This window comes from Lissotriton helveticus, chromosome 7, assembly GCF_964261635.1.
Source record: "Lissotriton helveticus chromosome 7, aLisHel1.1, whole genome shotgun sequence".
Classification (NCBI taxonomy): Eukaryota; Metazoa; Chordata; class Amphibia; order Caudata; family Salamandridae; genus Lissotriton; species Lissotriton helveticus.
This window is the reverse complement of record NC_136068.1, coordinates 350,331,392-350,359,215: the sequence shown is the minus strand read 5'-3', so window position 1 is coordinate 350,359,215 and position 27,824 is coordinate 350,331,392. Positions and strand designations below refer to the sequence as shown.

At 51.0% G+C, this 27,824-nt stretch overlaps 1 protein-coding gene across 2 annotated transcripts in view; it reads right to left on the bottom strand.

Annotated features, from left to right (window-relative positions):
- Window positions 1-27,824, bottom strand: part of PLCG1 (phospholipase C gamma 1) — a 595,860-nt gene that overhangs the window by 229,315 nt on the left and 338,721 nt on the right. For both annotated transcript variants that reach the window (XM_078652159.1, XM_078652158.1), the window contains exon 10: window positions 1,839-1,957. In XM_078652159.1, the coding sequence (XP_078508285.1) occupies window positions 1,839-1,957 (119 nt within the window). The remainder of the gene's footprint in view (window positions 1-1,838; window positions 1,958-27,824) is intronic.

Sequence of the window (27,824 nt, the reverse complement as noted above, 5' to 3'; positions counted from 1 at the left end):
AATGTTAAACTTACAGTCCAGGTTTAGTGTTTTATCACTAGTTTGTAGTCACGCAAAGGAAAAACAAGTTACATATTTTGCATTACATGTCTCATGCTTTTTGGTAAACTGATTTCTTTTGTTGAGTGTACCCACCCTCACGACTGTACTACTTTGATGTTTTATGTATGTTCTCTTTTTAGATGTTGTATCCCTTCCTAAGGGATGGGAGTGGCTCTTAGTCCCATTTCTCTTCTTTATGTTTTTGTCACTGATTATTTAAGCCTTTGTATCTTGACTCTAGGAGTGGCTTAAGGTTTTTTTTCCCTAGTTACATTTGGTATGGGTTTTAGCCCCATTTCCACGTCTTCTGTCTCTATACATTTTTGTTGTTTTGGGTAATATTCCCATCGCAGTGTTATCCCTTACATGAGGGATGGGTTTGGGTCAAAGTCCCATTCTTACATTTCGTGGCCTCTACATAGAGGTAGGCTCATGGGTTAGTTCCCATATACACGTGTTTATGTTGGTAACCCTTACACAGGGTTAGGTTTTGGGTTTTAACCCTTTTTTCATGTACTAGTGTACATCCCAACTTAGGGTGTGTTGTTATGGGTGTTGTCCCATTTTCACTTTGTGTGCAAATCGTCCTGCTCCTCACAGGTTGTCTTGTGTGTGTAAGTCGCCCTGCGCCTCACGTCTTTCACTTTGTAAGTCGCCCTGCACCTCACATGTTTCTTCTTGGCGTGTGTAAGCCGCCCTGCGCCTCACATGTAGTTCGGTGTAAGTCGCCCTGCGCTTCATGTAATTTTGTTGTGCGAGTCGCCCTGTGCCTCACGTGTTTCTCTGTGTAAGTCGCCCTGCGCTTCATGTGTTTCTTTTGGGTAAGTCGCCCTGCGCTTCATGATTATTTTTTTTAATTTAAGGAGGAGGATGGTGTTAGGTTGTGTTGATCTTTTTCGCCCTTCTCTCTCCCTCGGTTTAGTCTGTTTCCTCTCGTGGTGTGCTTCTACCATTTACCCCTGGGTTTTAGACTATTGTTTAATCTGTATATTTTGTGTATAGTTGTAGTTCATTTTCAGTATGGTTTTATGAATTTTAAATTTGTAAAGGGAGAAGATAATGTAATATCTTCATGTTATATTTATAGTGTTCAACTTTACCTTGTAACTAGCTGCTCAGCCAGTGTGTGTGTTCTGTGTAGAATGTTGGTGTGATTAACATGAGTGGAAGGCTTGGGTGCCTGGTGTGAGTGCTGTCAGTTGGAAGATGGGCTGAGCAGCTAGCAGGCTGCTCCTGTAGGGGTTGTTTCTATGGATCTTAACAACTCAATAAATATCTTAAAGAGGTCACCTATCTGCATGGAATTCATCTTATTACAAATGGCCATACCCAGAATGCTTTGGGGGAAACAGGATTGAGTCCCTGGTCTGAGAAAAGGAGCACAATTTGCACCCAGGGCACTCTAAACACCCTCAAAGACCCTGCCTAGCAGAAGGAGTGGGGCTGGGTGCCATGCATTTCACAGAATGGTCATCTCTGAAAAAGCCAATCATCATTCCGACCTGACTGGCTCCGTAATGCTTGAATCTGCTTTTTTTAATTCAGCTATATTCTAGACTACCTTGTGATCAACCCTAACTTAACAGAACCTGCAGTGCCCTTCTGATACGCAAGTAGAGAAGCAGGTGTTAAGAGATAATCCAATCCTTGGATAAGAGAATTTTAACAAACCGGTATCAGAATGCATACATCTACAAAAATCATACCCACACACACACCACTGTGTGAGAGTTCAGCAATTTCAATACACAGTCCATTTCCTATTTTGTTTTCAGCGAGGTGAAAAGGAGCCTTACGTGTTGTGTGATGAGGAGATCCAGTAATGGGACAGGGGATTATTCATGTTTTCCGGGATCACGCCATCCAGCTGAGAATCCCAAATGGTATTCTCTTGGGAAAACAGGAAAGTGAGAAACTGCAGAAAAAAAAATGTTAAAGTTCATGAAATTTACTAATTAAAGTCTAGAATATCCATTACTATGAAATACATGCACCTGCAGGCAATATACAAGTCTACATATGTTGTAACTGTTACCATAATCAATATGGTGCCTGTGCAGGTCAACTTCCAACCCTACGCTCATTGCGCGCATGCTACGAACCTGGATACTCAATTCCGGCTCGTCCCGACAGGGGGTGAATTAATTTGAGCATCAGTGGTGTTCAGGTGCATCAAACGCTACAATAAATCACTCGTAACCCCTTTCTCGGAGAGATCAAAAGCTACAACACATTTTGCCCCAACGCTAACCAAAGGCAGGGACCAAGTTAGAAATTTCTCACCGCATTTTTATGATGAATTCAGTGTCCTGAATGAATGGTCATTAACTAGGAAAGGTGAGCATAATGATTAAATCCTTGTAAAGATAAAACATCGCTGCGCATATAAACAGGTTAAAACCGACCCGCGCTGGAATAGAGAATTCTATTTACACCACACACAGAAATCTGCTGCTACGAAGCGCTAATGGTCTAGCGCTTCGCGAGCCATGTTGAGTGGAGGAAGCTGAAGTTCCTCGATATGGCCAGCCGAGGGCAGGATTGTGCTGTAATGAATTTGATAAAGTGCGAAACACTTTATCAGAGTTCGTTCAGATAGAGATCCGCTGAAGGCTTACAGCGCCTCCCGACTCCCCTGGGAACGTTGTTCGGTCAGGATAAGGGAGCGAGCGCCCAAAATACAATCTCTTCCAGGGCGTCAGGCCGGGCTTTTAGAATCGTGGAGGAGTATTGGGGCTGTGGAATGGTTAACTACTTCTGGGTGTTCCGCACTAGCTAATATGGACCCAGTCCTTTCCATAGGAGAGTAAATACCGCAAACTTGGGGCTCGCCATCGTATATTCCTATGAATGTGTATATACTAGAATAAGAGCGCAAAAAATGTAATGCACAGTTGATGTCTTACTTAACAAAAAGAAACGAACTTTTAAACAATTCATATATAAATAAGACTGTGAAATGAAAGGCGCTCTGACCCCAAATAGCCTTATAACTCACCTATGCTAAGCACCAAGGACCTGGTGTACTAACCATTCACAAAAATGTGCAGTTTGCACACGAGTGGTTTGTGAATGGAGATGCAATCTGCAATTAGAAATATGCATGGATAGGCCGAACTCCCTGACCACCGCCGAACACCTGCATTTCCAGATCCACACCGACCCGAAGACCACCCTCAGAGGCACCCTGATCTACCGACCCCCGGGACCACGCACACAATTCTGCGAGGACATCGCCGACTTCGTCAGCCCGCATGCCCTCCCCTCCGCCGACTACATCCTCCTGGGGGACCTCAACTTCCACCTGGAGAACAACAACGACCGCAACACCAGCACCCTGCTCGACAACCTCGCCAATCTTGGACTCAAGCAGCTGGTGTCCACCCCCACCCACCTCGCCGGACACACACTCGACGCAGTCTTCTCCTCCAGCACAGACATCGACTTCAGCCACGCCACAGAGCTGCAATGGACGGACCACAGCTGCGTCCACTTCACCTTCAAGAGAACAACGACCCACCACCACCAGCAACAGGCAGCCCGCAGAAGCTGGAACAAGATCACAGCAGACCAGCTCGCCACCTCCCTGAGCCAGCACCCTCCTGCCAGCTCAGCGAACCCCAGCCAGGCCGCCGACAACCTCACGAAGTGGATCAGCATCTGCGCAGACGAGCTCGCCTCGATGAGGACCCCGCCCAGCAGACCCGGCAGCAAGAAAGCCCCGTGGTTCACCGACGAACTCAAGAGCTCCAAGAAGAACTGCCGAGCCCTCGAGAAAGTCTGGAAAAGGGATCCTACACCAGACAACAGGACCACCTTCAAGCTGGCCACCCGGAAGCACCACCAGCTGATCCGCGCCGCCAAGAAAACTGCATTCAAGGACCGGCTGGACAACAACGCACACAACTGCAAGGAACTCTTCAACATCGTGAAAGAGCTATCCAACCCCAGCGCAGGAAACAACGACATCACCCCATCGCAAGACCTCTGCAACTCCCTCGCTTCATACTTCCACAACAAGATCAAGGACATACACAACAGCTTCAACACCCAAACAACGCACACCAAGACCGAACAACCACCCCCCACCACCACCCTTCACGCCTGGACCCCGATCAGCACCGAAGACACCATCCGCACGATGAACTCCATCCACTCCGGATCACCGACCGACCCCTGCCCCCACCACGTCTTCAACAAGGCAGACGCCGTCATCGCACCCCACCTGTGAGACATCATCAACACATCCTTCGACACCGCCACCTTCCCCGAGAGCTGGAAGCACGCCAAACTCACCGCTCTACTCAAGAAACCCACAGCGGACCCCACCGAACTCAAGAATTACCGCCCCATCTCGCTCCTCCCGTTTCCCGCCAAAGTCATCGAGAAGACCGTCAACAAGCAGATGACCGCCTTCCTCGAGACAAATGGATCCCTCGACCCCTCACAGTCCGGCTTCCGAGCCAATCACAGCACCGAGACCGCCCTCCTCGTCGCCACCGATGACATCCGAGCCCTGATGGACAACGGAGAAACAGCGGCCCTCATCCTCCTAGACCTCTCCGCAGCATTCGACACTGTCTGCCACCGCACCCTAGTGCAACGCCTCAGGAACGTCGGAATCCAGGAGAAGGCACTGGAATGGATCATCTCCTTCCTCGCTGGAAGAACACAGAGAGTCCGCCTACCACCGTACAAGTCAGAGGCCTCCGAAGTCATCTGCGGCGTCCCCCAAGGATCCTCGCTGAGCCCCACCCTCTTCAACGTCTACATGAGCCCCCTCGCGGCCATCGCACGCCAACACAACCTCAGCATAATCTCCTACGCCGACGACACCCAGCTGATCCTCTCCCTGACCAACGACCCCGCCGCCGCCAGAGCCAACCTGCACGAAGGGATGAAAGAAGTAGCCGAGTGGATGACGACCAGCCGCCTGAAACTGAACTCTGACAAGACGGAGGTCCTCATCCTGGGCTCTTCACCCTCCGCCTGGGACGACTCCTGGTGGCCTCCCGCCCTGGGCACCGCACCCAAACCGACAGACCATGCACGCAACCTGGGCTTCATCCTGGACTCCTCCCTCTCCATGACCAGACAAGTCAACAACGTCTCCTCGGCTTGCTTCAACATCCTACGCATGCTACGGAAGATCTTCTGGTGGATCCCCACCGAGACCAGGAAGACCGTCACCCAGGCCCTCGTCACCAGCCGACTGGACTACGGCAACGCCCTCTACGCCGGTACCACCGCCAAGCTCCAGAAGAGACTCCAGCGGATCCAGAACGCCTCAGCCAGACTCATCCTCGACATCCCACGAACCAGCCACATCTCCGGACACCTGAGAGACCTTCACTGGCTCCCCGTCAACAAAAGAATCACCTTCCGCCTCCTCACCCACGCACACAAAGCCCTACACGACCAAGGCCCGAGCTACCTCAACAACCGGATCAACTTCTACGCTCCCAAACGCCACCTCCGATCAGCCAACCACGCCCTCGCCGCCGTCCCCCGCATCCGAAGAGCGACTACAGGAGGAAGGTCCTTCTCCTACCTGGCCGCCAAGACCTGGAACTCCCTCCCGACCGACCTGCGCCTGACCCGAGACCACCTCTCCTTCAGGAAGAAGCTGAAGACCTGGCTGTTCGAGCAGTAGCAGCACCCCCCCTCCCCCAGCGCCTTGAGACCCTACGGGTATGTAGCGCGCTATATAAATGTCATTGATTGATTGATTGATTGCAAATTGTCCATTCACAGGTCACAAAACATCCTTCCTAATGAATATTAATTAGAGAATGAGAAGGGGGGTGTCGATACAGCCCCTGGATCAAAGCCTGAAATAGGCTTCCCCTGGAGCTTAGATCACAGAAAGAACTACTTTCTTTTAGACGTCAACTAAACCCTTTTCTCGGCATCCATAAGATCAGACTTCATTGCTCTGCCTCTTCCTGAGGAGCATTAACCCCATCAAGAGGAACATTTCTTAGCGCTTCTTCAGGAAAATACCTGCGTAGCGCTCAATAAAAGCATTAATCAATCAATCATTAATTCTGCAGGTCGCATTTGTGATCCTTGGCGAATTGCTGCTAATAGCGTGAGCATTTGCAGGCCCATTAATTCCCGGCGCTTTCCCACTGCAACGTCAAAGGCAGTCACAAACCATTGATACCTCCCAAATCCTGAAAAGGAATGGGACATTTTCTGTGTAATCCAGAAGTAGGAGTTGGTACCCGAGGTTTAGGCAACACTGTTCGCCGTAATGGCCGGGGCACCTTGAACATGTTCAAGACAAGCACTCCCAGGTACCACCTTCTCCTAAATGAACACAAAGAAACATATACAAATATACATTCCGTCCCTCTACCTAAAGAGTAGTTTGAAAAACCGTGACTCACCCGAGATAAGAAAGTGCTATAAAATCACATGTTAAAGGCAGGCGCTATTTCACTACAACGTTTTGATAGAAGAGCATTTATGTACAAGCCACATTTGAAAAAAATATTTTATAAACTAGCTCAAGAATGAAGCCTTGTCACGCTGGTCACAAACAGCTATAACAACTGCTGGAAATCATTCAACAGACACAACAAACCGCAGAATGGCAAGCTTTTGTTTATTTCTGTGTATTTGGTGCAAGTTTGTTAAACCTGTTCTTTAGCTGATTAGCATGGGCGTGCATTTGTGTCCCGCCCTTCATGCCATTCACAGGATTCAGACCTGAAACTAAAACGTCATCACCGGATTATTGCTGTCCCAGTTACGAGAGTGTTCAAGGACAGCATGACGCCACGACAATGTGTCACATTTTAGAGTTCACGCGGGAGTCATCACAATGTAAATGTTCTAGGCACAGAAGAACACGTTACTTACCTTCGGTAATGATATATCTGTAAGAAACAGTAGTTAGTATTAGATTCCTTACCTTAGAATATCCCCAGGCGTCAGACTGGATCCGGAAATTTTTGCGTAGCAGTACCCTTGCGCGCCGTTAAGCGTCGTCTGCGGCTCCGTGTCCGTCGTCGGCGCCAGAATGACGTCGCCGGAGTACTTAGACGCCGCCCTCGCGCGCTGACGTTAGTTCTTATACACAGCTTTTCCGTGCCAGAAACGCAGAGCCATGTTAAAAACCAACACTGGTGCCATTGAAACTAGGGCCCTGAAAGGGGATGACCTTAACCCTAGATATCGGTTCGCAGAACGGGGAGGATGGGTGGGGCGGTAAGGAATCTAATACTCATGTATATGCTACTTACCAGTATGCATCTGTTCTTGGCATGTAGGGCTGCTGCCATTCATATCTATAGCATAGATCGCCGCCTAGTGTTGGGTCCGGATGATTGCACATTGTTGTCCTGGAAGAGTCTTCGAAGTATCACAAGATAGGTGGCTCCTCCCCTGGACTACAGTGCGCATGGGCATCGACTCCATCCCCAGATTGTTTTTAGCCATTGTGACGAAGATGGAGTGTAACAGTGTGAGCGATGGCCATGCTAAGAGTAAGTGTAAATTCTGCAGCCGCTACAGGCGCCGGGGAGGAAGGCGGGCGATATGAATGTCAGCAGCCCTACATGCCAAGAACAGATGCATACTGGTAAGTAGCATATACAGTTCGAGGCATGTGGGCTGCTGAATTCATATCTATAGCATAGAATACATAGCAGTCCCTCCATTAGCGGCGGTCGCCTGTGCCAGCTGCAGACGTTTGAAAAAGCGTTTCTAGAACAGCCTGCCCTACAGCTGCTTGCTGCTTGGAGTGCACATCTACACAGTAGTGTTTTGTAAATGTGTGTGGGGTAGACCATGTGGCTGCTCTACAGATGTCTTCCAAAGGGATGTTACCAAGGAAAGCCATGGAGGCCCCCAACTTGCGGGTGGAGTGGGCTCTGGGGGGACCGTTAAAGTGCGCTTAGCCTTTTGATAGCAAATTTGAATACATTTAACGATCCACCTGGCTATATCTGCTTTGGAAATGGGGTTGCCTTTGTGTTGGGCGGAAAAGGTGACAAAGAGTTGCTTTGTCTTCCTAAAATCTCTGGTCCTATCAATGTAGTACATCAAAGCTCGTTTGACGTCAAGAGTGTGGAGCATTCTTTCAGCTACTGTCTCTGGATTTTGAAAGAACACAGGCAGTTCAATAGTCTGATTGACATGGAACTGTGAAACCACCTTAGGAAGAAATTTAGGGTTAGTGCGCAGCACCACCCTGTTTGAGTGAATCTGTATGAATGGCTCTTGTACGGTGAGCGCCTGGAGCTCACTAACACGCCACAGTGACGTAATGGCTATCAGGAAAGCCACTTTCCATGTTAAGAACTGAATCTCACATGAATGTAGAGGCTCAAAAGGTGGACCCATCAGTCTGGTGAGGACCACATTAAGGTTCCATACAGGAGCTGGCGGGGTCCTGGGAGGAATGACACGTTTCAGTCCTTCCAGAAAGGCTTTAATGGCAGGCACTCTGAAAACTGAGAGATGCTGCCTGTTCTGGAGATAAGCGGCTATGGCGGACAAGTGTATCCGAATGGAAGCATATGCCAGATTACATTTGTAAAGATGAAACAAATAACAAATGATGTTGTGAGTAGATGCATCTAGCGGGTTGATATTGTGTTCTGCACAGTAAACGACAAACCGCTTCCATTTTGCTGCATAGCATGCTCTGGTGGTGGGCTTTCTTGCCTCCCGTATGATAGCCATGCAGTCGTGAGGCAAGTCAAGGTAGCCAAGTTCTAAGACCTCAGGAGCCAGATCGCCAGGTTGAGCTGTTGCGGGTCTGGGTGCTGAATGTTACCATGGCTCTGCGTCAAAAGTTTGGGCGTGAGGTGCAGCCTTTGATGCGGTACCACGGAGAGTTCTAGAAACGTGGTGTACCATGGTTGGCGTGCCCACGTTGGAGCAACCAGGATGAGCGTCATCGAGTGTTGCTTTAGTTTTCATGCCACCAGCGGTATTAGAGGTGCTGGGGGAAAAGCGTACGCAAATTTGCCTTACCAGTTCATCCATATCGCATTGCCCTGAAACTGTGGGTGCGGGAACATGGCGGCAAAGCTTTGGCATTTTTTGTTTTCCCTTGTGGCGAACAGGTCTATCTCTGGATGACCCCACTGCTGGAAGTACGGGGGGAGTGCTGATGGATGTATCTCCCACTCGTGCATTTGGTGGCTGTACCTGCTGAGCAGATCCGACATCTGATTGTCCTTGCCCGGGAGGTGTTCTGCCATGAGGAAGATGTTCCTTTGAATGGCCCACTTCCACATGCTCTGAGCTAGATGAGACAACTGCGGAGAGTGTGTACCTCCCTGCTTTTGAATATAGTACATGGCCGTCATGTTGTCCGTCCGGATCAACACGACTTTGTTGCACAGATGTACCTTGAATGCCTTCATTGCCATGAAGATTGCCATCAGCTCTAGGTGGTTGATGTGCATCTTCCTTTGCTGTGTTGTCCATAGTCCCTGCACTGTGTAGTGGAGTACATGAGCTCCCCAACCGAGGAGAGAAGCGTCCGTTGTTAGCATGATCTGTGGAACAGGCTCTTGGAACGGTCGGCCCTTGCAAAGGTTGTGTGGATTCCACCAATGCAGAGAGTTGTACGCCCGACCGGTCACCAACACTAGGTCGTTCAACTGTCCCTGAGCCTGATTCCACTGACGTGCCAAGCACTCCTGAAGCGGACGCATATGTAGCCTCGCGTGCGGGACTATGAAAATGCAGGAGGCCATCATGCCTATCAACTGCACGAACACTCGTGCTGGAAGCGAGTGTTGCGGTCTGAATTTCTGGATCAGCGACTGAATGCTGTTGATCCTCACAGAATTTGGCTGCGCTGTGGCCGCCAGAGTATCTATCGTCGCGCCTAGATACTGCCGCACATGGGCTGGCTGAAGGTGCGACTTCTGATAATTTAGTGAGAATCCCAGATCGTGAAGGAGTTGAATGGTGTGGGACATGTTGGCAGCGCACTGCTGGGCCGACTTTGCTTGGACCAGACAGTCGTCCAGATAAGGGTAGGCGTGAACGTTTTGTCTCCTGAGGTGCGCAGCCACCGTCGCCAGGCATTTTGTGAACACCCTGGGCGCTGTGGTCACTCCGAAAGGGAGGACCTTGAATTGGTAATGCTGATTCTGAATGGTGAATCTGAGGTATTTTCTGTGTGATGGATGTAGTGGAATGTGAAAATATGCGTCTTTGAGATCTAACGTTGCGAGGAAATCCCCTTGATTGAGCAACGGAAGAACCTGCTGCAGCGTGAGCATGTGAAAGTGTTCTGAGAGAATGTATTGGTTTAGGGGCCTGAGGTCCAGTATGGGTCTGAGGGACCCGTCCTTTTTTGGGATTAAGAAGTACAGGGAGTACACCCCTGTGCCTCGGTCCTCCACCGGCACGAGCTCGATTGCCCCTTTTTGCAGCATGACGAGCACCTCCTGCTGCAATAAGTGCAAATGCTCTGTCGACATAGGACGGTGCCTTGGTGGGATGTTGGGTGTAGTGGACGTTAACTCCAGACAATAACCGTACTGGATACGTTTTTTGACCCACCTGTCTGTGGTGATGGATTTCCAGACTGGCAGGAACTGCTGGAGTCTCCCCCCGACAGGTGTTGTATGGTCGGGGGCAGTGACAAGGCGTCACTGTTTGTTGGCGGCGGAGGTTCGTGAGTTGTTGTTTCCACGACCTCTGCCCTTGGTGCTGTTGCCTGGATTGTGAGAAGTTGGCCTGATATGCAGTGCTCACTATTCTAGTGATCACTATGTATCAGTCCAAACAACCCTTATTGATGATTGGTTGTAAGTCAACCTTATAGACCAGCTATCCTAGTAGCATGGATACGAGCAGTCTAAGGCTAAGACTCTAGAGGGCGTGTTAAGCCAGCTGTTTTACCATCACATTACCCCTTGAACACCAAGTGAAAGGACACCACACAAGTTGTTATCAAAAATAAAGGATATTTATTTATAACAAGACTACCCTGGCTCTTTATGAGACAGGGAGCTAAGCACACAACAAAACTCTTAAAGAAACACTGAAAGTCGCACAATTTACACAAATGCCCGAGGGGCACGAAAAACCATATACACAAGAAGTGGAATGCGAAATTACTAGCAGGTCAGTACTATTCTCATAGGCTTTAGAATCGCTAGGACTGGACTACTGAACCTTTAGATTACTAGCAGGAGACCTAGGGACGTCGTGTGCAGAGTGGGAACTCTCACGCGTAAGGCGGGAAAAAGTCTATGGAGGCTAGTAAAGACAAAGTTACTGTTCTCGGGCGAACCGGACTAGGTGGGTCGAAAACAAGAGTGGATCCGAACACTTAGAGTGTTGGACTATGCTGGAGCACCAGAGTACTCGGTTTACCTAGCCCAGGGGCTGCGGCTGCATAGGGTTCAAGTTGCGTCGGAAACCCTCGTTGACGAACCAGGAGCCTGAAGGAAGAAGTTGCTGGCAGGCGGCCAGTGAAGAAAGTTCGTGGAGATCCAAGCCTGGATCGGTGAAGAAGGATACCTGTAAGCAGAGGGGACCAAGTTCTGAATCACTAGCCAGTGATTAAGTGGGCACCAGAGTGGCACCGGGCGAAGTCACCTCGACCAGGTGAGTGGGCGCTGCTGGGCTCTGCAGTCTCTCGGACCAGGAGGCGTTGTCGGCGACCAGGATGGAGGTGCGAGCTGTCCCACGAAGGTGTCTGCTGTCGACGTCGCTGGACCCAGGATTGGGGCAACAAGTCTTGGCAAATTCAAGCCCACGCGGTGGACCTAAAATGGAGTCTGGAGTGGACCAAGAGGGTCCGGGGTGCTCCTCTGTTGGAGGGGAGCAAGGGCCAGTCTGGAGCAACCAGACCAGCGGTGTTTGTCGTCGTGAAGCGTCGTAAAAGGGCCACTAGCCAATGGGCAAGTGACTGGGACAACACGGTGAGCAGCAAAGAGCAGAAGGGCCCCACGCAGATCTCATGGATGCAAGGGGGCTGTACATCGGTGCTGGAGCTGCTCAGGGTCGGGGCTTCTCTTACCCCAAAGCACTCAGTCAAGGGTCACTCGGTGGTCGTGCTGGACAAGCGTCGTGCAGTTCTGAAGATGGCCGGTCCCTCGAGGTCTCGTCGCACCCACGGATCACAGCTGGGCTGATGATGTAGGTTGAGGTCAGAGGTGCCAGGGAAGCCGGTTCTCGTCGTGCTGAAGCAGTCTTGATCCGAAGGAGAGACTGGCAACAAACCGCGATGCTTGGTTGGTGCCTGCTGCTGCAGGGTGACTACTCCTTAGTCACAAGGGAGAAAATCTTGGGAAGAGTCTTGAGTTCTTCTTGAAGAAGGTCGGTTCAGGATTCAAAGATTGATCTACTTTGGAAGGGGGCCTGCTCCTACCTTTATCCTGAAAAAGGGGGTTGGCACGCGACTAAGTCCTGCCCTATGAGTGGGACCAGGAGGGGGGTGGTTACACCCCTCTCCTTTGGCGGGCTTTCCCCAGCTCAGGGTCTGGTGTGCCCCTGGAACTGGTTCAAGACGGCCTATGCACAGTGAGCACCGGGGTGCCACTTGCAGTCACCTTCCTCTAAAGCCCTGCCTACCTAGAATACACAAAACCCTGTCTGGGACGGTGCTGGCACCGCCCCTGGCAGGAAACCCTTTGTCCTTGCCTCCTGCTCTGGGAGGACTCCCAGCAGCAGGAGGGCAGACTTGTGTCTCGGTGGCAGCATCCATTTTGTGGAGCTAAGGCTCTGTCTGACTTTAACCGGGGTTAGAGGTTACATACATGTCGTGTCCCTCTAGAAGGGTGGAATGCTAACCCCGTCACCAGAATTGGCGAGGGGTTAGTATTCCAATTCGTATGACACCTTACTCGACATGTTTTGATAAAGCGATACCAGAGTTGGCATATAACCGCGAGGATTATAATGCACTTAAGAGTATATGGTACGCGTTATCATGGAACAGCTATTAGGACTTGGTTCCGCAAGCTGCAAACGGGCTCAGCTCATGCCAGAGCACCATTTCACATTATTCCAAGCACTCTGCCTTCAGGATTGTTAAGGCCTGCCATAGGAGTGACTGATAGGAATATATGTGTCCATTTTAGGGTTAGATATAGGGATACTATATCTAAAGCAAAGGGTGAGTACACCACTTTGCCCCAGCTGTCAAGCAGCCAGTTGTGTCAGATTTGGATGGCCAGCCAGGGGTGGCATAATACATGCTGCAGCCCCTGGTAGGCCCTGGGTACACCTATGCCCTGGGTACCTAAGGTACACTGTACAGGGACTGATAAGGTGACTCAGTATCCAATTAGATATGTACCTAAGGTACATGGAATCCATTTTACAGAGAGAGCAGTAGGCCTGGGGTCCTGAATAGCAGGGCCCCAGGTCAACTAAGTCAGAAAACCAGCAAAACACCAGGCAAAAAGTTGGGGGTAACCATAGTCCGGGATCTACCTTCCTACATAACCCCCCCCCCCAAACGAAAGGAGATAAGGCTATCCTTGACAAGGTAAGCCTATATTGCCTAAGTGGCCATATAAGGAAGTACCAGCACTGGCATGGTTACCCCCTATCTCATGGTCCACTAAGCAATCCCTCACCCTAAGGGTATCTGAGGGTCTCCACCATAGGGAATCTCTACCTGTGGTGTGTTTTGGCAAAGTAAAAGACTGGTGCTGGGATGGAGTACTGAAGTGAGACTCCACTAATGTTGGGCTCAACTTCCTCCAATCACCATCTACCATGTGTGCCTTTCTTTCCAGGACTGAGTTGCTATGAGCTCTCAGGGTCAACCTCTGGCTACCTAAAGCTGGAGGCTGGGTCCCTCTGTTTGGCTTACTGGAGGGACAGGTCAGGTCTGGGGCCCTCAGGTCCCAAGTTTGGCTGTGCCCAACAGTGTCCATCTGTGGGAGGTCCCTAACTAACTTTAAGGGGGATCCCTCAGGAGTGTGTTTTATTTTCACTTGGCTAAGTCTGCTAGCTTCAGTGCCCTTATTCTGCTGATTGGGAAGTTCTTTTGGACAGGGGGCCCTTTGGGGTCCAACACTGGCCTCCCTGACCTCTACAGCCCTGGGCTGACTGAGGCAGGGTAGAGAGGGGCAGGTTACCTGCTCCAGACTGGGTCCCACCTTGGAAGGGTCCACTGACATCAGGGGTTCTGCCAGGCTAGGCCTGACTACCTCTGTGGCAGTTTCTTCACAAGGGGTCAGATCAGTTCCCTGAGGAGGCTGATCCTTTCCTAAAGTCTGGTGGGAGGGAGATTTCTCTTCCTCTTCAATGCTCTCTGTCTGAGTGGAGTGATCCATAGTTTCAGGCTTCACAACACTATTATCTGTCTGAGTTTGAGCTGTGGCCATCACAACTCCACCAACCTTTTCAGGAGGGGACTCAGTTTGGGTATGGGCTGTGACCATCACAGCCCTGCTAACCTTTTCTGGGAAGGAAGCTGTCTGAGATTGGACTGTGACTGGCACAGCCCTCCTGACCTGTTCAGGGGGGGGGCATCTTGGACTGGGACTGTGGCTATCACTGCCCCACTAACCTTACCATGGAGGTTCACCATTTTTAAATGGGTTTCTTGCTCTACCTCAGCCCAGGCTGAGGTCTCTAAATCATTCCCCAGTAGGCAATCTACAGGCAAGTTGGATGACACTGCCACTCTCTTGGGGCCAGTGACACTTCCCCAGCTGAGATTTACCACTGCCACGGGATGAGTTTTCTTCACTCCATCAATGTTTGTCACCTGGTATGTGGCACCAGGTAAAAGTTGCCTTGAGGGGACTAGACTCTCAGTCACCATGGTGATGCTAGCCCCTGTGTCTCTGTAGGCCTCAACTTTCATTCCATTGATGAGGGGCTCTTGTCTGTATTTGCCCAAAGTGTTGGGACAAGTGGTGAAGTTGGCAAACCCCATGCCAGTCTCACAGACAAGAGTATCTAAGTTTGGGGACCTGGTTAGGCCAGAGTCCCCAGGAACTCCCAAAGTAAATGCACCCAGATTCTTGGGGGCACTCCCACCACCTGGGGGATTACTACTAGTAGTAACAGGAGGTTTGGGAATGTTACTTGGGGGTATGTTCTCCTTATTGTTGTTCTTTGGGCAACTGCTGTCAGTTTTCAAATGACCCACCTGTTTACAGGGATAACAATAAGGTTTTTTCTGGTCATTGGAAGGATTCTGGGACCCACCCCCCTCAGAGGATTTTTGGGGCCCTGATGTGGTTTGATCTGGAGATTTATTCCCACCCTTCTCTTGAGGCTTGGTTGATTCCTTTTTCTGGTCACCACCTTGGTTCTTGGGCCTAATCCTGGTTCTGACCCATTTGTCTGCCCTCTTACCCAATTCCTGTGGAGAGGTCATATCAGAGTCTACCAGGTGCTGGTGTAATAACTGGTTCTGACAATTATTTAAGACTTGCTCTCTCATAATAAGATGATACAATCCTGTGAAGTCAGTAACCTTGCTACCCAGTAGCCAGCCTTCCAAAGCCTTAGTGGCACAATCAACAAAGTCAGACCAGTCCTGAGACTGAGTTTTCTGGGTGTCTCTGAACAGCAACCTGTACTGCTCAGTGGTTAAGCCAAACCCATCAACCAGTGCATTTTTCAGGACCTGGTAATTGTTAGCATCCTCAACTCTAGTAGTGAGGAGCTTATCTCTACCTTTGCCATCAAAGGAGAGCCACAGTATAGCTGCCCACTGACTCTGGGGGATGCACTGGACAGTGCAGGCCCTCTCCAAAGCAGCCATCCATTTCTGGATGTCATCCCCTTGTTTAAAGGGGGGCACTATTTTTTGTCAGGTGTTTAGTATCTAAACCCTTCTCTTTATCTCTTGGGAGATTGCTGCCACCAGTGGGAACTGTCCCACTCATCTGCTGCTCTCTAGCAAATGCAAGCTTTTCTTTGGCCAGGGCAAGTTCTTCCCTTTCAATCCTCAGAGCAGCCTGTTTCATCCTAGCTTCATGTTCTCTTCTCTGAGGGGAAGTAAATCTCCACTGGGGAGAAACCCTTCTCCTCTGGGAAGAGGCATTAGAGTGCAGAGATCTATTGGAGTCCCTAGAAGGAGATCTATCTCTCCTAACTCCAATGTTAGGCCTGATTAGGGTCAGTACTGGGGGGCCCCCAGCTCCTTTCCCAAGCAGGTCTAAGTTGGCCCTAGTGAGTCTGCTGACTAGTTCAGGCCTGTCTGCCTCATCCCCAGAGAGTTCCTCTTGATCCTCCTCCTCAACAGCATTTTCAGTGTCAAGGAGGTCTGGATCACCACAAGTACCCTCTAAGGCTGGCATTTTCCCATCTCCCTGAGATGCTTTCCTAGCATCATAAGTCTCTAAGAGACCTATCAGAAAGGGAATGGTGGGGTTAGACCCCGGTTTCAGTTTCCTGGAGGTACACACTTGTCTCATCTCCTGGAAACTGAGAGCTGCATATCTTGATTTGACCTGTGGAGGGTCAATAACCACAAGGGGAGTCTCAGTAGACTCTCCCTGGGTAGACATGCTTTTCTAGTGAGGTGTAAGTGGTGCACTTACCTACACTATATGTTTACCTACTGATCCCTTGCTAGAGTTGTAGTTTAGGGTGTGCTAGGCCCTAGGAGCTACAACAGCTGGTTCAGTAGAACTCAGAGTATTCTAAGCTAAGTTATATGTACCTCAGTACTTATGTGATCTTTCAAATGATATTCTTAGGATACGTGTGGTAAAACAACAGCAAGCTCAAATCCCAACCGCTGCTCACCAATGTGAGAAGTTGGCCTGATATGCTGTGCTCACTATTCTAGTGATCACTATGTATCAGTCCAAACAACCCTTATTGATGATTGGTTGTAAGTCAACCTTATAGACCAGCTATCCTAGTAGCATGGATACGAGCAGTCTAAGGCTAAGACTGTAGAGGGCGTGTTAAGCCAGCTGTTTTACCATCACATTACCCCTTGAACACCAAGTGAAAGGACACCACACAAGTTGTTATCAAAAATAAAGGATATTTATTTATAACAAGACTACCCTGGCTCTTTATGAGACAGGGAGCTAAGCACACAACAAAACTCTTAAAGAAACACTGAAAGTCGCACAATTTACACAAATGCCCGAGGGGCACGAAAAACCATATACACAAGAAGTGGAATGCGAAATTACTAGCAGGTAAGTACTATTCTCATAGGCTTTAGAATCGCTAGGACTGGACTACTGAACCTTTAGATTACTAGCAGGAGACCTAGGGACGTCGTGTGCAGAGTGGGAACTCTCATGCGTAAGGCGGGAAAAAGTCTATGGAGGCTAGTAAAGACAAAGTTACTGTTCTCGGGCGAACCTGACTAGGTGGGTCGAAAACAAGAGTGGATCCGAACACTTAGAGTGTTGGACTATGCTGGAGCACCAGAGTACTCGGTTTACCTAGCCCAGGGGCTGCGGCTGCATAGGGTTCAAGTTGCGTCGGAACCCTCGTTGACGAACCAGGAGCCTGAAGGAAGAAGTTGCTGGCAGGCGGCCAGTGAAGAAAGTTCGTGGAGATCCAAGCCTGGATCGGTGAAGAAGGATACCTGTAAGCAGAGGGGACCAAGTTCTGAATCACTAGCCAGTGATTAAGTGGGCACCAGAGTGGCACCGGGCGAAGTCACCTCGACCAGGTGAGTGGGCGCTGCTGGGCTCTGCAGTCTCTCGGACCAGGAGGCGTTGTCGGCGACCAGGATGGAGGTGCGAGCTGTCCCACGAAGGTGTCTGCTGTCGACGTCGCTAGACCCAGGATTGGGGCAACAAGTCTTGGCAAATTCAAGCCCACGCGGTGGACCTAAAATGGAGTCTGGAGTGGACCAAGAGGGTCCGGGGTGCTCCTCTGTTGGAGGGGAGCAAGGGCCAGTCTGGAGCAACCAGACCAGCGGTGTTTGTCGTCGTGAAGCGTCGTAAAAGGGCCACTAGCCAACGGGCAAGTGACCTGGACAACGCGGTGAGCAGCAAAGAGCAGAAGGGCCCCACGCAGATCTCGTGGATGCAAGGGGGCTGTACTTCGGTGCTGGAGCTGCTCAGGGTCGGGGCTTCTCTTACCCCAAAGCACTCAGTCGAGGGTCACTCGGTGGTCGTGCTGGACAAGCGTCGTGCAGTTCTGAAGATGGCCGGTCCCTTGAGGTCTCGTCGCACCCACGGATCACAGCTGGGCTGATGATGTAGGTTGAGGTCAGAGGTGCCAGGGAAGCCGGTTCTCGTCGTGCTGAAGCAGTCTTGATCCGAAGGAGAGACTGGCAACAAACCGCGATGCTTGGTTGGTGCCTGCTGCTGCAGGGTGACTACTCCTTAGTCACAAGGGAGAAATCTTGGGAAGAGTCTTGAGTTCTTCTTGAAGAAGGTCGGTTCAGGATTCAAAGATTGATCTACTTTGGAAGGGGGCCTGCTCCTACCTTTATCCTGAAAAAGGGGGCTGGCACGCGACTAAGTCCTGCCCTATGGGTGGGACCAGGAGGGGGGTGGTTACACCCCTCTCCTTTGGCGGGCTTTCCCCAGCTCAGGGTCTGGTGTGCCCCTGGAACTGGTTCAAGCCGGCCTATGCACAGTGAGCACCGGGGTGCCACTTGCAGTCACCTTCCTCTAAAGCCCTGCCTACCTAGAATACACAAAACCCTGTCTGGGACGGTGCTGGCACCACCCCTGGCAGGAAACCCTTTGCCCTTGCCTCCTGCTCTGGGAGGACTCCCAGCAGCAGGAGGGCAGACTTTGTGTCTCGGTGGCAGCATCCGTTTTGTGGAGCTAAGGCTCTGTCTGACTTTAACCGGGGTTAGAGGTTACATACATGTCGTGTCCCTCTAGAAGGGCGGAATGCTAACCCCGTCGCCAGAATTGGTGAGGGGTTAGTATTCCAATTCGTATGACACCTTACTCGACATGTTTTGATAAAGCGATACCAGAGTTGGCATATAACCGCGAGGATTATAATGCACTTAAGAGTATATGGTACGCGTTATCATGGAACAGCTATTAGGACTTGGTTCCGCAAGCTGCAAACGGGCTCAGCTCATGCCAGAGCACCATTTCACATTATTCCAAGCACTCTGCCTTCAGGATTGTTAAGGCCTGCCATAGGAGTGACTGATAGGAATATATGTGTCCATTTTAGGGTTAGATATAGGGATACTATATCTAAAGCAAAGGGTGAGTACACCACTTTGCCCCAGCTGTCAAGCAGCCAGTTGTGTCAGATTTGGATGGCCAGCCAGGGGTGGCATAATACATACTGCAGCCCCTGGTAGGCCCTGGGTACACCTATGCCCTGGGTACCTAAGCTACACTGTACAGGGACTGATAAGGTGACTCAGTATCCAATTAGATATGTACCTAAGGTACATGGAATCCATTTTACAGAGAGAGCAGTAGGCCTGGGGTCCTGAATAGCAGGGCCCCAGGTCAACTAAGTCAGAAAACCAGCAAAACACCAGGCAAAAAGTTGGGTGCAACCATAGTCAGGGATCTACCTTCCTACATGGATAGCCGCCTCTACTCTGCTTGTTGTAAGAGGTCTGCGCTCCACTCTTAGTGTACTGTGTTTGCTGGGACATCTGGCCTCTGGAAACACCTCTATTGCTTGAGCGACGAAAAGTACTACCCCTGAACTGCTGTGACTGTAGGGCCCCCATGGACTTGGCAGTCTCAGTGTCTCTCTTTATTTTTTCTAGGGTGGTATCCACCTCAGGGCCAAATAAGTGATCAGGGTTTACAGGCTGATTGAGGATGGTGGTTTGTATCTCTGGTTTGAACCCGGAGATTCTGAGCCAGGCCTGACGCCGCAACATTACACTTGTGTTAACGGCCCTGGCCGCGGTGTCCACTGCGTCCAGTGCACATTTAATAGAAGCATTGGAGATGAGCTTCCCTTCTTGAATGAGCATCTCCGCCGCCTCTTCATACTCATCTGGCAAGTGTTGTAACAGGGTCTCAAGTGTATCATAGTGTGCCCTGTCATATCTGGTTAAGAGTGCCTGAGTGTTTGAAATACGCCAGATATTGGCCGCTTGAGCCGCCACCCTCTTCCCTGATGCTTCGAGCACTTTAGATTCCTTGTCAGGGGGAGGAGCATCACCAGTAGTTTGTGAATTTGCCCTCTTCCGGGCATTAGAAACAACCAGAGAGTCCAACGGCAACTGGCCCTTGATGTAGGTAGGGTCGCCAGGTGCCGGCTTATACTTCTTTTCAATTCTGGGGTTTATAACCCTGGCACGTGTGGGTTCTTTAAAAATGTCTGCAGCATGTTTTAAAACACCCTTGAACATTGGCAGAGTTTTGACAGTCTTTTCAGAGGCGGAAACGGTATCAAACAGGAAGTCCACCTCAATAGGGTCAGCATGCAGCTGGATGTCGTGATTTTTAGCTGCCCTCTCAATTAGAGCATTAAATGCCGCAGAATCCTCAGTAGGAGAGGTCCTGACCGTATATACTTGAGTGTCCGGGGCAGTTTGCGGATCCCCCGGGTCTCCAGCATCTGCCCATGAATCATGGTGATCCTCAGGATCAGTGTCGGCAGGGAAGTTGTACTCCTCATCGTCCCCCTCCCCAGCATCCACATCTGAGTAAGTGGGTTAGGGTGGAGCAATGTCCTGAGGCCGTGGATCAATTGGTTCAACCAGAACTGGGGAATCCGTAGAAGCCTTTTTCCTTTTCAAAGGAATTGTGTAGGACTCCATAGGCTGTGCCGGCGTGATCTTACGCTTGTAGAAGGAAAGTTTACCGGTGTTGGCGTCGATAAATTGTTCCGACTGCTCCTCCAGTAGGGGTTGTCAACGTTTTGTGCTCACAACGGCCTGAGGAGGCTTCTGCCACTGGACACTTGCATGGGCGCGTCGTCGACCGTCCTTGGCGCGAACGCCTTCGGCACCACTTTCGGCGGCAGCTTGAACTGGATCGGCGCCGTAGACTTATGCGGCTTGGCAGCAGGCTTCGGGGTGGAAGTATCCTTCGGATCGTCCGCGGAAGCCTTGTTTCTGATGCGTTGCAACGAGTCAGACACCTGCTTCGTGAAGGATGCGGACGGTTTAGTCGACCCGACAGGTGTTCTCGGTCCACCAGCATGCGTTCACTCGAGTGTAACAGCACCTTTGGCCTTTTCCGGCCGATGAGCAGGATCGACAGCTTTTAGAGCGCCGTGTCCTCTGTCAGTGTCGACGGCTCTTCGGCGCCGACGGTTTCGGGTCGGCGGCCTTCACAAGTGGTTTCGGTGCCCCAGTCTTCGGCTCGACGCCCTTGAGCGATTTTGGCTCGACGCCCTTGAGCGACTTCGGCTCGATGCCCTTGAGCGACTTCACTGGATCGACAACCTTCTTTGGCTTCGGCTGCCCAGACATGTCCGAAGACGAGGAGGCGACCAGAGCAACAGACGTCTTCTGTTTCGACGGCGTCTCTATTACTTTCGTTTTTTTCGAGACCGAAGCTTTTACTTTCGGTTTCGATTTGACCAATGGCAGCTCCGTAGAAGTGTCCGTAGCCGGGCCCATAGGCGAGACCGTGGATCCAGGTGCAAGATCTTGGGTAAGGCCATGTGGCGATCCCTCGACCTGAGCCTTAGTCATTGTTGGAACGGGGCATAGCTCGTCACCTGAGCTATCTTCCGCGGCCCCATAGGCCTCATTGTCGTCTCCTACCTCGTCGACGACTTCTTCTGTGTCGAGCATTTCGACGTCTGCGTCGTAGTCGGAGTCGATCTCTGCCGCTGAAGTTGAAATCGGCTCTCGATCTTCCTGCTCGTCTGCTTCATCCCCCTCGAAAATGTTCACCGTGGCAGGGGCCGTCTGCTGGGCCTCCTGGCGCGCCGCGCGCCGAATCGTCGTCTTGGATCAAAAACGGGAACAAGCCATACAGTTGGCTTCATCGTGATCCGGCGACAGGCACTTATTACACACCGGGTGGACATCGATGTGGGGATACTTGGAGTTGCACACGGGACATCTCTTGAACGGGCTCCGTTCCATGATGTGTCGTCGAATAAGTCTGGTTGCGTCGACTGGGCCTCGAGCACCGAAGAGCCACGCGACTCCTCTGGACGTCCGACTCGGGAACTGAGCCGGAACAGAATTGGGCACCGAACGCAAGACAATACCGACGCTATAGGAAAAAGGCCTTCAGGCCTAACGAAAGTTTATATCGATTCCGAACTTGAGAGATCAAATATGCATCCGAACCCAATGGCGGAAAAAAACAATCTGGGGATGGAGTCGATGCCCATGCGCACTGTAGTCCAGGGGAGGAGCCACCTATCTTGTGATACTTCGAAGACTCTTCCAGGACAACAATGTGCAATCATCCGGACCCAACACTAGGCGGCGATCTATGCTATAGATATGAATTCAGGAACTACCTTACAAACTTTTTTTGGTGACCCCTATATGAATGAAACATAACGAGTCCGTTTTGTCTAACGTCACTAGTTTATTTATTTATTTAGTTCACTAGTCACTTTTAGCTTTTTGTTTTTTGAGAGAACTTTTTTTTAAAGGTGCATGAATAACAGTGTACAAAAGAACATCAAATTTTAAGAAGACAAATATTGACTGTACATATTTACAACACATCCACTCCACACTATTGACTAGTCACAATCACTCCACATTCACACGTGCATAAATATAAACAACAAAACAAAAAAACATACAATTCTGGCCCTTTGCCAAAAACAAAATGTTTCAGCGACAAATTAATGTACCCTACTTGGTATTCTACTGTGACTCTGTTATAAAAAATACAGTTGGAAATCAATTCTTGTTATCCTAACACAGTCCCACTATCCATATTATTGACAAAGGGCCACTCAAGGTCGACGCGTTTCGAGCCCCCTGGTTGTAGGGCTCTCCTCAGGACCGTCAAGTTCTTGGGTCTACGGAAATTGGAGTTCCTTGAAAGGTGGTGTGGTGTTGTAACAAAGCGCTAGTTCAATTCATTCGCTGGGCAGAAATGCTTATTAATGTATTGCCAAGGCTCGTGGTGCCCGGGCTTATTTCGATCTGCACCCCGCCGGGTTTGCTAGTTCTTGCCAGTGCTCGAATGTCTACGTAGTTGTTTTAAGCCAGCTTAGTCTCCAAAAGAATTCGGGGATTTGTTTGTTCGATGCCGGTTTGTGCACATAACACACCTCACATGCCTCGAACCTACTGTTTCTTACAGATATATCGTTACCGAAGGTAAGTCTTGTTCATCTGAAAGAAACAGGTTAGTATTGGATTCCTTACCTTAGAATAGATACCCCAGCAATACCAACCCCGGTGGTGGGTCTGCGAACCAATAATCACACCAGAAAGTCCTGGAGGACGGAACGGCCAAAGAAACCATCCCTTCAGACTTGGCTGTCCAGGCAGTAGTGTCTTGCAAACGTGTGCAGCGAGGCCCACGTAGCTGCCTGACATATGTCCAGTAAGGGGACTCCACGGCCCAGGGCAGTAGTAGCCACCGTGGCCCGAGTGGAATGGGCCCTCAGCCCAACAGGAGGCTCCTTTTTAGCCAAGGAGTAGCATACTTTGATGCACAAGACGACCCACCGAGAGATGGTCCGCTTGTGCACCGCCCGACCTTTCTTAGCGCCCATGTAACCAGCAAAGAGTTGGTCATCCACCCGGAACTGGTGAGTGTGATCCAGATAGAAGGAGATCGCACGTTTTGGGTCCAGACGGTGGAGCCTCTCTTCCTCTTTCGAGGGATGCGGAGGCGGAAAGAAGGTGGGCAAAGTGATGGACTGCCCGATGTGGAAGGCTGTGACTATCTTGGGCAGGAAAGAGGGTCTTGTCCGCAACACAACTTTGTCCAAATGGACAGAAAGGAAAGGAGGTTTAGAGGAAAGAGCCTGGAACTCACTCACCCTCCTGGCAGAGATGATGGCAACCAGAAAAGCAGTCTTCAGAGTAAGAAAGCGGAGAGGACAGTTATGAAGTGGCTCAAAAGGAGCGCACATCAAAAAAGTAAGTACAAGGTTCAAGTCCCACTGAGGCATCACGAAAGGAACAGGAGAAAACATGTGTGTGATGCCCTTCAAAAACCTATTTACAATGGGGGACTTGAACAAAGATGGCTGATCAGGTAGCCTTAAGAAGGCTGAAAGGGCAGAAAGGTAGCCCTTGATAGTGCCCAGAGCAGAGCCCTGCTGGGCAAGAGAAAGAAGGAAGAGGAGAACCTCAGAAAGGGGTGCAGAGAGAGGATCCACGAAAGAACAAAACAAATGCCAATACTGGACTAGACTTTCAGCGTGCTTAGTGAAAAAGGCTTTTAAGAATCAAACATAACGGTTTGTCAAGAATGTAAATAATCTTCTAAATATTCATAGATTTCTGAGATTATATATCCTTTCACAAGAAAAATGATTAATTTCAGATCTTGTGAAAAGGATATATAATCTAAGAATTCTATGAATATTTAGAAGATTATTTACATTCTTTGTGGGTTTAATTTTGACATTGGGATTTTTGTTCTGTCCCCTACGGGGTGGTGATGTTTTTGAGTGAATGAGGTATGAAGGTTTGAGTGTGATGGCCAAAGATGTGTGTGGATGTGTGGTTAATATGTATATTGTGGAATTATATTGTATATAAAGTCTGTCAGTGTTCTCAATACTTGTTTATGCACAAAGAAAGTTTTGTCTTTATAAATGATGTATGATTAATTAATACATTTAGTGATGTAATTAAAAAAACAGACCGTTATGTTTGATTTATAAAGGCCTTTTCCACTAAGCACGCTTAAAGTCTAGTCCAGTATTGGCATTTGTTTTGTTCTTTCGTTAATTTGACTCAGCCTTACTGGGTCCGAGTCCAGGCCCTTGGTTGTTTTTCCGGAGAGAGGATCCACAGCCTTTGCTGTGCACCATGCCACAAATTTGTTCCACCTGCAGGCGTATATCGACTTTGTGGAGGGACGCCTGGCTGCCAGAATCACAGTACAAACTTCAGGAGGCAAGTCAAATGGCCTCAACTGTCGCCGCTTAATCTCCAAGCATGGAGGTGGAGACTGGACAGGTTCGGGTGGAGGACCGTCCCCTGCTGCTGCGACAGAAGGTCCTCCTGAAGAGGCAGACGAATCGGGGGATCGACAGACATACTGAGTAGATCGGGATACCAGTATCTTCGTGCCCAGTCCGGAGCCACAAGGATAACCTGGGCCCGGTCGCGCCTGATCTTCTTCAGCACTTTGGGCAGAAGTGGTATAGGCGGAAAGGCGTACAACAGACCGCAGCTCCACACGCGTCGAAAAGCGTAGCCGAGCGAGTGCCGCCTTGGAAATTCCAACGCGCTGAACTGATGACATTGCGCGTTCTCTTCGGTGGCGAATAGATCTAACCAAGGCTCTCCCCACTGCTGAAAGAGGCCTTGCGCCACGTCAGAGTTCAGACGCCATTCGTGATCCATCATGCACCGACAGCTGAGTTTGTCCACCCTGGCGTTCAGAGAACCTGCCAGGTGTTGAACCACCAGGGTCACGCCCTGATGTTCCAGCCACTGCCAGAGTCACAGAGCCACCTGGCATAGGGTCCACGACCCCACCCCGCCCTGTTTGTTGCAGTACCACATGGCGGTGGTGTTGTCCGTGAACACCTGCACTACACTCCCCCGGACAGAGGAAAGGAATGCCTTCAGTGCAAGGCGGATCGCCCGCAGCTCCAGAAGGTTGATGTGGAGCTGGGACTCCGCCGGAGACCAGAGGCCTCTGATCTCCACCTCTCTCAAGTGGCCCCCCCAGCCCTGGAGGGACGCGTTCGTCACAACTACCTGCTCCGGTTGGGGTAGGGAGAGGGATCTGCCGCTGACCCAATCGCGGTCCATGACCCACCACTGCAACTGTTTTGCAGTGCCCTCCGAGATCAAGACATGGTCGGACAAGTTGCCCTGATGCTGGGCCCACTGAAACTTCAGGTCCCACTGCAGAGCCCGCATCCACCACCTGGCGTGATGCACCAGAAGGATGCAGGAGGCCATCAGCCCCAGAAGCCGCAGCGTCAACCTGACCGAGACTCGGGATTACGGCTGAAAGATCGGAATCATAGCCTGAATATCCCAAACCTGCTGTTCGGGAGGATAAACCCGAAACCGCACTGAGTCTAGAACCGCTCCGATGAAGAGGAGCTTCTGAGAGGGACACAGGTGGGACTTATGCACATTGATGGAGAACCCCAGCAGGTGCAGGAGGTCGGCCATAGTCTGGAGGTGGCTGACGACTGTCTGGGGCGAGCCCGCCTTCAACAACCAGTCGTCGAGGTAGGGGAAGACTGAAACCCCTAACCTGCGCAGATGAGCTGCGACCACCGCCATCACTTTCGTAAACACCCGTGGGGCGCTGGTAAGGCTGAAGGGGAGCACGGTAAACTGAAAGTGCTCGTGGCCTACCGTGAACCGCAGGTAACGCCGGTGGGACGGCAGGACGGGGATATGAAAATAAGCGTCCTGCAAATCCAACGCTACCATCCAGTCTCCCGGTCCAGGGCAGCTAGGACCTGAGCTAGTGTCAGCATCTTGAACTTCTCCTGCCGGAGGAAGCGGTTGACGTTCCGCAGGTCCAAGATAGGGCGTAGGCCCCCTTTGCCCTTCTTGGGTACCAGAAAGTAGAGGGAGTAACAACCACACCCTACTTCTGGCCCAGGAACGCGCTCGATGGCCCCCTTGGCCAAGAGGGCCGTAACTTCCTCTCTGAGAAGTGTCAAGTGATCCCCCGACATGCGGTGGTACTGCGGTGGCATGGCTGGAGGGGTCGCCTCAAAGGGGAGGGAGTAGCCCCTTCGGACGATTTGAGGCACCCACCTGTCCGATGCAACAGTGCGCCAGTGGAGATGGCGAACCCTGCCTCCCACTGGCGTCATATGGGCCTGAAAGCTCGGACTAGGAAGGTTTTGAGGCGGATGCTGCAGGGGCAGGTATGGACTGGCCGCGCCGTTGTCCCCGACCGCTGCCACGGCGGTTTCCACGTCCGTCACCACGCTGGATATTAGACTGCGGTGCGTGGCTGGCAGCACGTGTGGGGGCGCCCCTTCCTTGGCCACGAAAGGAGGGAAAGGCACCCGTTTGCAGGCGCGGGGCCGAGAGGCCCAAGTACTTGGCCGTAGCCCTGGAGTCCTTAAAGCGCTCAAGCGCATGGTCTGCCTTATCGCCAAAGAGAAGACGGCCATCAAACGGCATGTCCACAAGAGTGTTCTGGACATCAGCCGAGAAGTTGGCGGACCTCAACCAGGCATGGCGACGAATCGCCACAGTCGTTGCCATTGCTCTGCCCAGTGAGTCCGTGGTATCCAGCCCACACCGGATGGAGTACCGTGCCGCATCTCGACCCTCCGCAAGGGCTTGGGCGAGTTTAGTCCAGACCTCCTCTGGAAATTGTGGCAGCACGTCCGCAACCATGTCCCACAGAGAGTGGGTGTAGTGGCCCAAGAGGCATGCGGTGTTGACTGACCGCAATCCCAAACTCAAGGATGAGAATACTTTCTTTCTGTACCGCTCATACCTCTTGGATTCCCTATCGGGGGGAGCCGTCGGGAATGCGGTCTGGGAGTTAGAGGCCTGGATGACCAGGCTCTCGGGGGTAGGGTGGGTGGACAGGAAAGCAGGGTCGCCCGGAGCCGGGCGGTGGCGTCTGGCCACGTTCCTATCTACAGGCTGACCTGTAGCGGCCTCATTAAACGGCAGCAGAGGCTCGGCCGAGCTTACCTGCTGTTTAAGGACCTCAGTGAGGAGGTTAGTTCTCACGGCCGCGACGGGGAGCTCAAGTTGTAAGGCCTTGGCTGCCCGCATCAACACCACACTATAAGCAGCCCCCTCCTCCGTAGCCACGGTAGGAGGGGAGACAAAACCAGTGTCTGGCGAGGTA